Source organism: Schistocerca gregaria, chromosome 8, assembly GCF_023897955.1.
Source record: "Schistocerca gregaria isolate iqSchGreg1 chromosome 8, iqSchGreg1.2, whole genome shotgun sequence".
In the NCBI taxonomy this organism is placed as follows: Eukaryota; Metazoa; Arthropoda; class Insecta; order Orthoptera; family Acrididae; genus Schistocerca; species Schistocerca gregaria.
In genome coordinates, this window is record NC_064927.1 from 254,747,848 (window position 1) to 254,759,865 (window position 12,018).

The following is a 12,018-nucleotide window of genomic DNA, read 5'->3' on the forward strand; positions in this document are numbered from 1 at the left end:
AAGAAGTTATGGTTCCTATATGAGTGTTGATCCACCAAACTTGGCACTAGAATAACATTGGCACATACACGTGTAATTACAGATGGAGCATGTGAATACATTGACCATCCATTCCACTAGGTCATGCTGAAAACAGCTATATAGAGGCTTCAGTAGAAGAACAAAGGAGTGTAGTGTTATTTCTTGACAGCAGAAGGAGTGTGGGGAATAGAAATTAACCAAAGAATGACATAAGTATTTTAAGCACTGCATCGTCATTGCAAGGATCATTGCTGGACACAAGTGATTCAAGTAAGGATGGAATCTTTGGCCAGTGACACACAATCTGAAATACCACACCACATTACCAATGCCATTGTCCAACAGGTGGGTTCCATTTTTATTGAAGACTGGCAAGTTACAATGGCAGCCATTGCCTCAGAAGTCAAATAAAGTGTTGGAACTGCAATGGAAATGCAGTGGTCTCTGTACACTTGTGTCATTCCTTGATGAATTTCCATTTCCCACACTCCCTGTGCTGCGAGGAAATGCCCTGCACCACTGTGTTTGGCTTTTTGAAATCTACATTTCTCCATTTTCAGCACTATTGTGTGCATTGAGTGGTTGATGAATACACATGCTTGCTGTGTCATCATGTGGCTGTGCGCACATGTCCTCCCAGCGACATGTTTCAGCCCTCAGCCCTGTTATAGGGACCACACCTTCATTCATTGGCTACAGTATTGTAATCCCATCAGTGGTTTTCATTTTACAGCCTCAGGCTTATTTCATGTTTAATGACCCTATTATCAACATCAGCATGTTGTGCTGGTCCTGCTGCTTTTTCACTCATGTTAGGTACTGCCACCAGCTGTGCACTATCCATTCCATTATAGTCAATCAGATAACTGTTTGTGATTCTGTCCTTTCAACTACATTCCTAATTTTCTGTGAATCATACAGACTGTCTACACAAAATCTCCCTCATTTACAAATACAGTTTAAAAACACGTGAGTCATAAAAAATTGGGGTTTGTCATCATTTAAAGAAACTTAGAAAGTTTTGTACAAAATATTAACACACTTCTACATGGACACCACTTGTTATCAGTAAAATGTGTAGATAATATTCTTGTCTCAACCACTGTCAGAACAAGCATGTCCAGATCATAGAGACTGTGGCAGCCACTATTCTTCTGCCTCCATATGTCATGTGCAATGTCTTTTTAATAATTATACAGCAAGAAATGTAAAGATGTCTCCTACTCTTGTTTACCAGATACAAGTCATGACAGAAATCTTTTATCTGAGCACTGGCTGATGCAAAGCTTCCCCTTTCAACATCAGCTGCATTGTTGCTATTAACACAATAGAGTGAATTATTATTAAACGTGATCTTCAACCACTTAAATATGTATGATTTAACTGTGTAGATACACTGTGTACATGTGTGGATAGTTTGTATGGTGCTATGATCATTATTATTATTATTATTATTATTGCATAATTACTTTATAATTAGCTTTTAACGGACTCTCATATCGATCATTTATTCATACCACAATTCTTTTGTTAAATAGCAATTAATGAAGTACAAAATTGACATTTGACTGAGCTAAACTTACATTATAATGAGTAAAAGATGCAAATTTAATAAAAAAGTTTTTTCATTCAATAGTTAATGAATTTTCAGTTGCTCTTGAGCATTTATTTAACATACACATTTTAAAATAGGCTTTATTGTAAGACAGCCAACAGTACTTATGTCATATTGTGGGTGGTATGTCCGTTATTTATCATAATAAAAGCTACATTTCTTATGAGATTGTTTGTTATTATTACTTTTCCACAGTGTTGTAATGAAGCTAGCAGTGATATAAATGCCTAAGATATATATCCTTCAAAACTAATCCTCATTTGATGTCACACAAAAATTCCATTATCTTTTTCTTTCAGATAAAGGAATCTTTCAATAATGGCACAGCTCAACGCACACTTCTTAAAGAATGTGGCTCTCAAATACCAGGACAACTGGAGAGTCATACAAATACAGTTCATGTTCATTTCCACACAGATGGTGATGCAGCTTTCTCAGGTTTTCATCTTGAATGGACTGTCAAAGGTAAATTGCATGTTAGATGATAATAATTTATTTTATAACATTTGTTTGTGTTTGTACAACTGTTAATTTTCTTTCTGTTTCATTTTTTACTTTATTTTACATTTGTGACTTATTTACACTTCCACATAGAATGACCTCATCAATGACAGCCAGTTGCCATCATCACTGACTCCCCACTGTTTTTCTCCTTTCACGTGGGAGATTGCAGGTTCATGCTTCTGACCAATCTGTCTATGGTACCATCAGACTTTTGTACCTGATGGTGATCGACTGCATCCCCTTGTCGATCGGTGGCATTCTGTGTGTCTACAAGGGCATGACATATGCAAAGTGGCAACTTGGAGTTTTCACTTGTATAGGTGTTAGGGCTACTACAGGTGTTCTGACCAAATGTGGACCTGCTGGTACAATGTTTGTGGTTGGATACATCTCAAAAAATGTGGTCCACCATCTGAGCAAGTGTGTCTCAATCATCAGCAATATTTTCTGTGCATCAGGTGATAGGCATGACAGCCAGATATTCCATAGTATATCATCAATGACGGCATTGCTTGCAAGCATCTGCAGGTGATAAAGCAACCATGAGGGGGTGCGATCTCCCATCTCCTCTGTACACAGCAGTTTCTCAAGCTTCTTCACTTCAGATTGTGACAGGCAAGTGATTAGAGCATTCTTGATCATTGTATACTGATCAGTGATTGGCAGTGCAGCCAGAATGTGTTGCACCTCAGAAGATTGCATGTTCAGATCACATCTGAGTCACCAAAATGGTGTGTATTTGTGCTATACTAGGACAGTAGTACTCATAAAGCAGCTTATCCAGATAGCATACAACATATTTTGTTGAAGACAAAGGACTAACTACCTACCAAAAACGCAAAAGGTAAACATTTAACATTGAACATAAATACTTCGAACACTGTGTGCTGTCATTACAATCATGACTGCAATGACCTGTCACTACACCCTGCCATTACGTAATATACGGTTGGCTATATTAATGGTGTGGAAGCTTGTGTCATTTCTAATCAGTTTGGCATCAACAAATTTCTGTGCATTCAATCAGGGCTTCTCTCTCAATACTTCTCACTCTCTTTCCCCTTTGCAGTAGATCAAAAATATTAGCTTGCTGTAATCATATATAAGGCAGTTCATTGTACACTCATGTTTAGAAAAAACAGAACACCTTTTATGACTAGGGATAAGACATTCATTATCACAGGACATTTACATTAGTATGTTCTGCAGAATTGATTAGCATTTGAACCATGTCGGTCCGCAGGTTCAAGTTCAACATCAATATTTCAGCGCAATACCACTTACCAGTAAAATGTCCCTGTGGCTCTTGTTGTCACTATAAACTTAAAGTAACTTATCAGTGTGACTTGAGCAGATGTGCAGGATGCCTTACAGATGTATGCGCAAACTGTACTGTCAAGTCAGTGAGTTTGAAAGAGGGCACATTATTGGCCTAAGAGAATGTGATCATCCATCTAGGAAATCGTTTCTCGTGTGGGACAAAGTTTTTTGGTAGGATAATGTGTGTGCACAGAATGGTTCACATAAAGCTGTAGAACACAACGAGATGGGTCAGATCGCATCACCTCTGCCTGCACCCACCCCCCACCCCCACTTCCCATGAGAAGATTGACACCTCACCCAAATGGCATTACAGGATAGATCTGCATCCTCCTCGGCTCTGACAGATCAGTGGAACACATTGTACACTATCAGGTGTGACAGTATTGGGCTGTTTATTATAGCATTGGTTATGTGAGCATCGTCCACCTCTTGTAACATTACAGGACATATTGGGACATATTGAAGTATTCGATACTGTAGACTTTTAGGGGATGTCGATACAGATATGCAAAATGTAAAGGGAAACTTTGGTGATGTTTAAATATTGTACTGTGTCAGTATTAGGACATTTTGCACAGAAAGAACAAAAATAGAATTAATGTAAATATATATTAGTGTTAGTAACCTATTTTCATTCAATTTTATAAAAGAAAGACTCACTGTTTGCTGTAGCTCTGATTAATTGTATAAATTATCAGTTTTGAGCTAAATTATTTCGTATAATATGGACAAGATACTTTTAAAACCTCACCAGCTAAAGAGAAAGTCTGTAAATGAACGTTTAATGCACACTTCTGGAACTTTCTATGGAGAAATTCTATATTATGATCGCAAAAATACGAAAACTTGTGAAAACTGTTTCATAACCTAATTTCGAAAGACGATTTGTATCAAGAAATATTGCTTAAAAGATTTATTTACGTTTTGAAACACGATTTAAATCATTTTACATATAAATAGTTGTTCTAAATCACTCAAGAAATATCCAGAATCAAATGTCAAGATATTTCTGGAAACATCGGTACAAATCTGGTGAAGGTTATCCAGAAGCTGGTAGAAAAATGTTATAAAATCTATTTGGAAATTATCCTTGTAAGAATTTATATGTACTGATCCTTTTACTTACTTTAATCTGTACTAAAATTTTGTACTAAAATCTGTACTAAAATTTAGTTTTAAGTCGTGAATTGCTATCGTATTGTAAACAAAACATTGTCAAAGACTCTCATTGTTTAGAAAGATATTAATACACCTAGGAGTTGTCAGTTGCCAGTTCGGATATGCAGTGCGGTTAGCTCTGAGAGTCAGTTGTTGAGTCTGTGAAGTCTGTCAGTTCTGTTTGTAAATAAACGTCTGTAATGAAGAATTACTTGTTGTCGTCAATATGAACTCAAGACCTTTTGCATGAAGCAGACACCTCCTAATGCAACGTTTTAATTTGGTGTTGAGGAGCTGAAATGTTATAATTTGGTGGAGGAGCTGGGATGTTATACTCTCCTCACTTTGACGAATATGCAAAAACATGCTAGATGTCAACAGTGAATTGGATGACATCATTGGGGACAGGAATGACATCAGATAGTGTTTTTGGTTGAATTCATGTTCTGTTTATTTGCAAATGATGGCTGCATTTTGGTTCACTGCAACAGGAGGAACAGCATCACAGTCACTGATTCACACAAGAAGTGCAAACTCAAGGCCTTATGGTGTGGAGTGCTGTTGGGTACAGCCACAAATCACATCTGATGTGCATCCAGGACATTGTGACCAGTATGACCAATGTGAATGACATCCTGCGACCCGTGGCCATACTCTTTCTGTACAACATACCAGATGCCATTTTTCAGCAAGACAATGCACGACCACATGTTGCTATACAAATAAGTTCCTTCTTGGTCTCTCAGGATGTAAGCCTTTTGTCCTGGCCCACCAGATCGCCAGACTTTTCGCCACTCAAAAATGTGTGGGATATGCTGAAACGGTGGGTGCAGCGCTGTGACCCAATGCCAATCCCACCGATAAACTTTGGAACCGGGTGAATGCACCATGGATGGCTGTACCCCAGGGCATCATTTGCACCTTATTTGATGCCATCCTGCAGGGAAGAAGTTATCAGGCCCCATGGCAAATCGTGTGCCTTCTAGGCAACAGGACTCATACTGAATTGAGACGATTGAAATACTAACCATTCCTGTGTAACATATTAATGTGCATGTTCTGTGAATATGAATGTCCTAGCTCTAATTGTTGAAAGTGTTTTTTTTTTAACATGAGTGTAGTAGCTCCACTGGAATATTATATAGTGTTAACTTTCACTGAGGAATGTTCTGCTCACATACATTTGTTCAGCTATATAATCAACCAGTTGTCTTCAGTGTTCAGTAAAGTGATATATTTGTTTATTTTTTGCATTGCTTGAGTAAATAAGGCAATAGTGAGATTAGAGACATTGATGGAAAGCTGAGCGTGGGTATACTTAATGAAAACTGATTCATGTGTGTGGACTGAAATGAATGAGACTGTAGGGGACCTAAATTACATATCTGTATTCACATATTTGCTTTGGTTTGGACTTGACCAAATGCACACACCATTGTATAAAAGTGGAATTACAAGTAATGTAATCTTTTCTGTTTTTATGAAATGTTTAAAGGATGTGGTGGGCATCTTGAGCAACCATTTGGAGAATTTACGTCTCCTTCATATCCTGATCGCTACCCAGATGATGTTCTATGTGAGTGGCTCATCACTGTTGAATGGGGCAGTAGTGTTCAACTCACTATTGAAGACTTCAGTATGGAACATGTCATAGGGTGCAATGGTGATTCACTCACGGTATTGTAACACTATTTTTCTCATCTAAATAAGATTGCTATTAAACAGTATTCGAGTCATTGTACTGAACCTCTATTTTCTATATGTGCCTGTCTACATCTGTCTTTTTCTGTACCCTATCTTTTCATGCAACCACACATGATGCTTACTTTCATCTCATTTGCAGTGTGTGATTCAGAAATTGGGGTACACCTTTTTAGTTTTTTACAGTGGTTCTTGATAGTTTAGTGTATTTGTATGATGTTGTCTTACTAGTGGTTATTGTTAGCCTTTCCTTGATTGTACTTCCTCTTCATTGTTGGCTCTGCCTTCCCTTTTTTCCACTTGCAGCCACATATTTTTCAGTTATTCCTTTAGCCCCAAGTCTCTATTTCTCTTGTCTCTTTTAACTATTGTTACATCCTGTATGCTCTATCTCATCTTTCTTCAATTATCAGATTTTGATCTTCCTGACCCACAGTTTCCTTTTGACCTTTCCTTTTCTTTACGAATGTTTTTTTTTTTTTTTTTTTTTATGTTATTACTTGATTTGACAGTGCAATTCAAATGGAGTTTGGTGAGTTGTCAGTGGCATAACATGTTTAATTTATGTTAACTTAATTGCTCCTGTTAGACCATTTAAGACAGAGACATATGATCATTGAATCAGTCACTTCATAATTAGCAGAAAGTTAGTAAGAAAATTTAAAAATCAGAGAAAATATTGTGAAATTTAAGAAAAAAAAACAGAATAAAACTTTACATATACGGTCAGGAATCCTGTACAGAATAAAATGACTGTGACACAAGGAGGTCTTCCAGCTTAAGTTTGAGATTCTGTGGTTTATCATTCAAATTTTCAGTTTATCTGGAAGCATATTGATAGTAAAACTTGCCAAATAGTGCTCATTTTTGTGTATGACAGTGTAAGAAGTATTATCCAAGTAGAAGCCCCTTTTCATTCAAGTTTTCACTGAGTGAAGGGAGCTGTCCTATAAACGTTCGTCAAGTGACACCACAGCTGGGTCTGATTACTTTTTCCTTGTGTAAGAATATTCATTATGACTGCATAGTGTTGCCAAAAATTATGATACTGTAGAAGCTAACAGAGGAAAAGTATGCCAAATAAACAAGCTTTGGGCTTCTAGTGACATGAGCCATTGGAAATTATTCCAACAATAAGCACAACATTTCAAGATCCTGGATATGATACTTGTGAGAGAGTTTTTCATCTATCTTCAGTCCCGGCAATTATGTTGTTGAACTCCATTAGTTATTGGCTCATCTTCTGACAATAATATTTTGTGACTAAAAGTTTTCTATGACATAGACTGCATGCACTGTGTTTTAATTTCATTCAGTGTCAATATATATTTTGTCAGGCAGAAGCTATTGCTGTTCGCTAATCTGTCACTAAACCATTTATGTCACTTTACATGTCTTTTACAATGACACTTTTGTCATCTGCAAGTGGAAAAATTTCAAAAACAATTTTGAATCATCAGCCCTAAACAAGTGGCATGTGACCAGTGCACTCTGTGATTTTTCTGTGTGGACAGGTATCAATAAAACTAATGAATTCATACCTATAGTGATCATATTATAAAAATTGCATGTACCTTCCTCATCTAAATTACCCACATTTGTTGCAACACAACACAAAAATGTCAGTAGTGAACCTAACAGAAGAAGCTTTTAACTTTGGAAATGCAGTGCATTGTCTGTGCTTGATGTCCAGCACTACTTCGCAAATAAAATTAAGCAATATGGTATACTTCTTCTTGCAATTATCTGCCATACATTGTCATTGAAAAATAATAATTCTCCCAAGGACCTGCTTGTTCCAATATATGCATGGAGCTGACGGTTCTGGACACAAGCAGTTTTCGAAGTTCGTAACTATAAATGAAAAATGTTGATGTTAATTTGCCATTCTGTGTGATTGCAAGGAGATGTAATGGATGGTATGTCTGCCTTTATCAGTGTTGTTCAGTAAGCACAATGGAGGAAACAAGAAGCAAAAAGATCAAGGAAGCTCAACAACAGATTAACATAGGGATTATGCCTATCTGACCTTCCTGGCACTTTTTCCAGAAAATACTGCTCTGCCAACAACCTGGCTTTTGCTGTAAAACATAAAGAACTGTAGCTGATAGAAGAGATGCTGATCAATTACTTCTGCTGTTAACCCCTACTGCTCTTATAAGAGAATTCAGCAAGGTCTCCAGGAATCCTAATCTACCCATGCAAAGGGTCCTGCCAGTTTTATATCTTAAAAGGCTACAGTCACAACATGCTGCTGTGACTGATGCTGCTGACATAGTTTCCAGACTTTTAAACCTCTTGCAGAATAGACAGGCTGGTGGGAAGCAGTAACAGATATGTGACTGCATAAAATATTCAGACACTAAGTTCCCAAGTGAATACCACCTACTGCGCAAGACCTGAATTACCTTGAACTGAATGCAATTGAGCTTTGGCAGCTGCAAAGCTGCATTCCACACAATATCATGCATCACATTGTAAGAAACTGTCAGATTCTGGCATATCATGATAGTGAAGAAGATTTGTGCCAAAGCAGATTTGTGCTAGCATCACCAGAGGTTGTATACTGGATTGAAGAACTTGATATTCAGTTGTGAAACATGTGTGACCTTACCAAACTCACTGTTCTCTAATTTGTTTATTAGTAGATATCTGTATGTATCTGTTGACAATTGTATGTATTAGCCATATGCTAAATAAAGAATAATAATTATTATTTTTATGTGATGTTCATATTGACTAAACTATTGGCTAAACAAAAAAAAAAAAAATGGAACAGGAACGTTTCTCTACATATTATGTGTACTTACTACAGCCATCATTTCCATATACAATTGAACCTGGTTGATACATAACACTGTTATATGGGAAGTTTTGTTGGTCCAGGCAAAATATAATTTTAAAATATGTTAATTAAGCCTCATATAAGCTTAATGTGTTTTACATAATTCACTGTTATACATAACAAATTCTAGTAAAATAAACTGAGTTTTGCATAATTGTAATGAGTATTAGTGTTTGAAAAGAAGCCCTGTTATATTTTCCATAACTTTGTTGGAATATGCAAGTACGGTGAGTGGGTGACACCCCAGAAACAATAGACAAAGACACAGTTAACCAGAGCAGGCTGAATAGAAACAAAGACACTCCAGGCACTGTTTTTTTTCAATACCAGAATTTGATAAGTGAAACGTTGCAACTGACATTTATTTTTGAACAGTGATTCTATCATTCAGTTGCTTTAAATCAGCCATGGAGAACAGAAAAAGTAAAAGCTACACTCTAGATCAGAAATTAAAATTCATACAAGAGGTGGCTGCAATCTGTAATTGCTTCAGTATTAGGAATTGCCTGTACCCCATTATGTACAGTCATTAACAAAAGAAACGGTATTTTGAACAAGTTTTTAAAATTGTGTGTAGAATAAACAAAATGCAGCTGTCAGCAAGAACAGAGATACACAGATTTGGAAAAGTCACTTTTTTACATGGTTACAGCAAAAACAGGCTGCAGCTCTACCCGTCAGTGCTGACATACTGAAAGCAAAGGCACAACTCTAGATTGATAAGGTTCTGGTGGCTCTCTTAAGGGATTATCAACCTCATATCATCTACAACTGTGATGAGACTGGTCTGTTCTTCAGTCTGTTTCTAGTAAAACATTAGCTGAAAAGGGTAATTTGTGGCACGGAGGAAAGAAAAGTAAATGTGGCAGTTCTTCTTGCCCTGGATGCAGATGCATCTGATGATCTTCGCCTTTTGCATTAGGGAATTCTAAGAATATAAGGTGTTTCAAACGTGTAAAGATGAAACTTTGGAATACAAATCCAATAAAAAAAATCTTTGATGACTATGATTTTAATGGAACAGTGCTAAAAATAAATAATTAAAAAAATTTCGAAAAAGTTTGAGCAGAATTGATCCCTCCAAACTGCACCAGTCTTCTACAGCCACTTGATTTGGGCATTATTCCAGATTTCAAAGTGTGCTATAGAAAAAAATACTGTTTCAACAATTGATAACACAGACTGATACAGGAAATGAAAATCTTACCATTAACTTAATACAAGCCATGGGATTTATTTCAGCTGCATAGCAGCTGGTGCCATACTCAACAGTCAACAACTGGTTTCATAAAGCTGATGCATTACTGGAAGAGACTGTAACTGATGATCATGGTGGTACTGATGGTTAAGTCGTGCCTGGTAATGAGCTAGCTCTGCTGGAGAGTGCAGATTTCAAAAGTTTTGTCCATTTTCATGATAATCTTGCCATGTATGTTGAACTACAGGAAGAGGAGATTATTTATGATTTGTGCCAACAACACAGAAATGATGAAGAAGGTGGACCAGCTTCAAGTGACAGTGATGGAGATGGAGATGATGACTTAAATCTTGAAACAACTAAACTGATTGAAGTGTTAAAAGCAGTTGATGTGTGTAGCCATTACATCAGTGCAAAAAGGTGTACTGGAAAAAATCAGAATTTGTTTGTAAAATGCAATGTATATACTTAATGTACAAAAAGTTAAACAAGGCAAATCATCTGATTTCTTTAAATCAGGATCAAGTTTAAAATAATGTATTTTCTCTTTCATACTGTACCTTAGTACAGTGCCAAGTGCCAAATTACAATACAGTTTCTAACTGCTATAAAGAAGAACCGATTTATTTATTTATTTATTTATTTAATACAGCACACTATCTCATCGTTCATAAAGTTTACAAATGTAGGTCCATAGAATGGTTCTTTTTTTTTCAGTAATAAATACGTGTATTACTGTATCTATATCTGATTTCTAAGTAATTCTGCATTTCAAATAATCTATACTCTTCTCTCAGTATACATATAAAACTCAGTCAGCTGTACATGGCAAAGTCACTCTCTAATTTTGTAGGAAAGTTTTGGTTGAAATGAAATACTTCGGAGTAAAGGAGACCACTCACCAGAAAGCAGAAAAGCAGAAGTATTTAGTTGTCAAAAGAGGCACGCAAAAGAAAAAGAAAGCTCACTAGCTTTCAGAGTGATACTTTTTTAAGCCAGAGTACAAGTACACACAGAAAAAACACATGCACACACGTGCACTACTACATAGTGCCAGCAGGCCAATTAATGCTAGTGCTGAATTTTGGCACGTAGACTAGGTTGCGGTGGGGGGCTGTGTGGGATGGATGGGGGGTGGGGGATAGATAAAGGGAAAGAGAGTCAGGAGGCAGAGAGAGAGCTTGGGAGTCATTGGCTAGCAACTTGGATGGAGGCAGTTGGTATGCCAGATAGGAATGCAGGAGGTAAGGGTGGCAGGTGCACAGGTTAGGCCTATGGTGCATGGTGGTCAGAGCTGGTGGGGAGTGGATGAAGGGCAAATAGGTGGGTGGAGGGCGTGGGGCAGTAGGTTACGAGAGAAGGAGGCCAGGACAATTATGGAAGCGAAGGACATATTGCAAGAATAACTTCTATCTGCTTAGTTCAGAGAACCCAGTGATGGAGAAGAAGATCCAGATGTCCTGGGTTGTGAAGCAACCATTGAAATTGAGCATGTTTTGCTCAGCTGCAAGTTGTGCCACTAAGTGGTGAACTTGTTCTTGGTAACAATTTGGCACTTGCCATTTATCTTGGGGGACAGCTGGTTGGTAATCATACCAATATAAGAAGCAGTGCCAATAGTTTATCCTTCCTTGGTCCCATTATCTTCTCCCA

At 37.1% G+C, this 12,018-nt stretch overlaps 1 protein-coding gene across 1 annotated transcript in view; it reads left to right on the plus strand.

The window, feature by feature from the left end:
- Window positions 1-12,018, plus strand: part of LOC126285431 (cubilin-like) — a 1,398,426-nt gene that overhangs the window by 662,294 nt on the left and 724,114 nt on the right. The window contains exons 29-30 of the mRNA XM_049984811.1: window positions 1,936-2,101; window positions 6,117-6,298. Coding sequence (XP_049840768.1) covers window positions 1,936-2,101; window positions 6,117-6,298 — 348 coding nt within the window. The remainder of the gene's footprint in view (window positions 1-1,935; window positions 2,102-6,116; window positions 6,299-12,018) is intronic.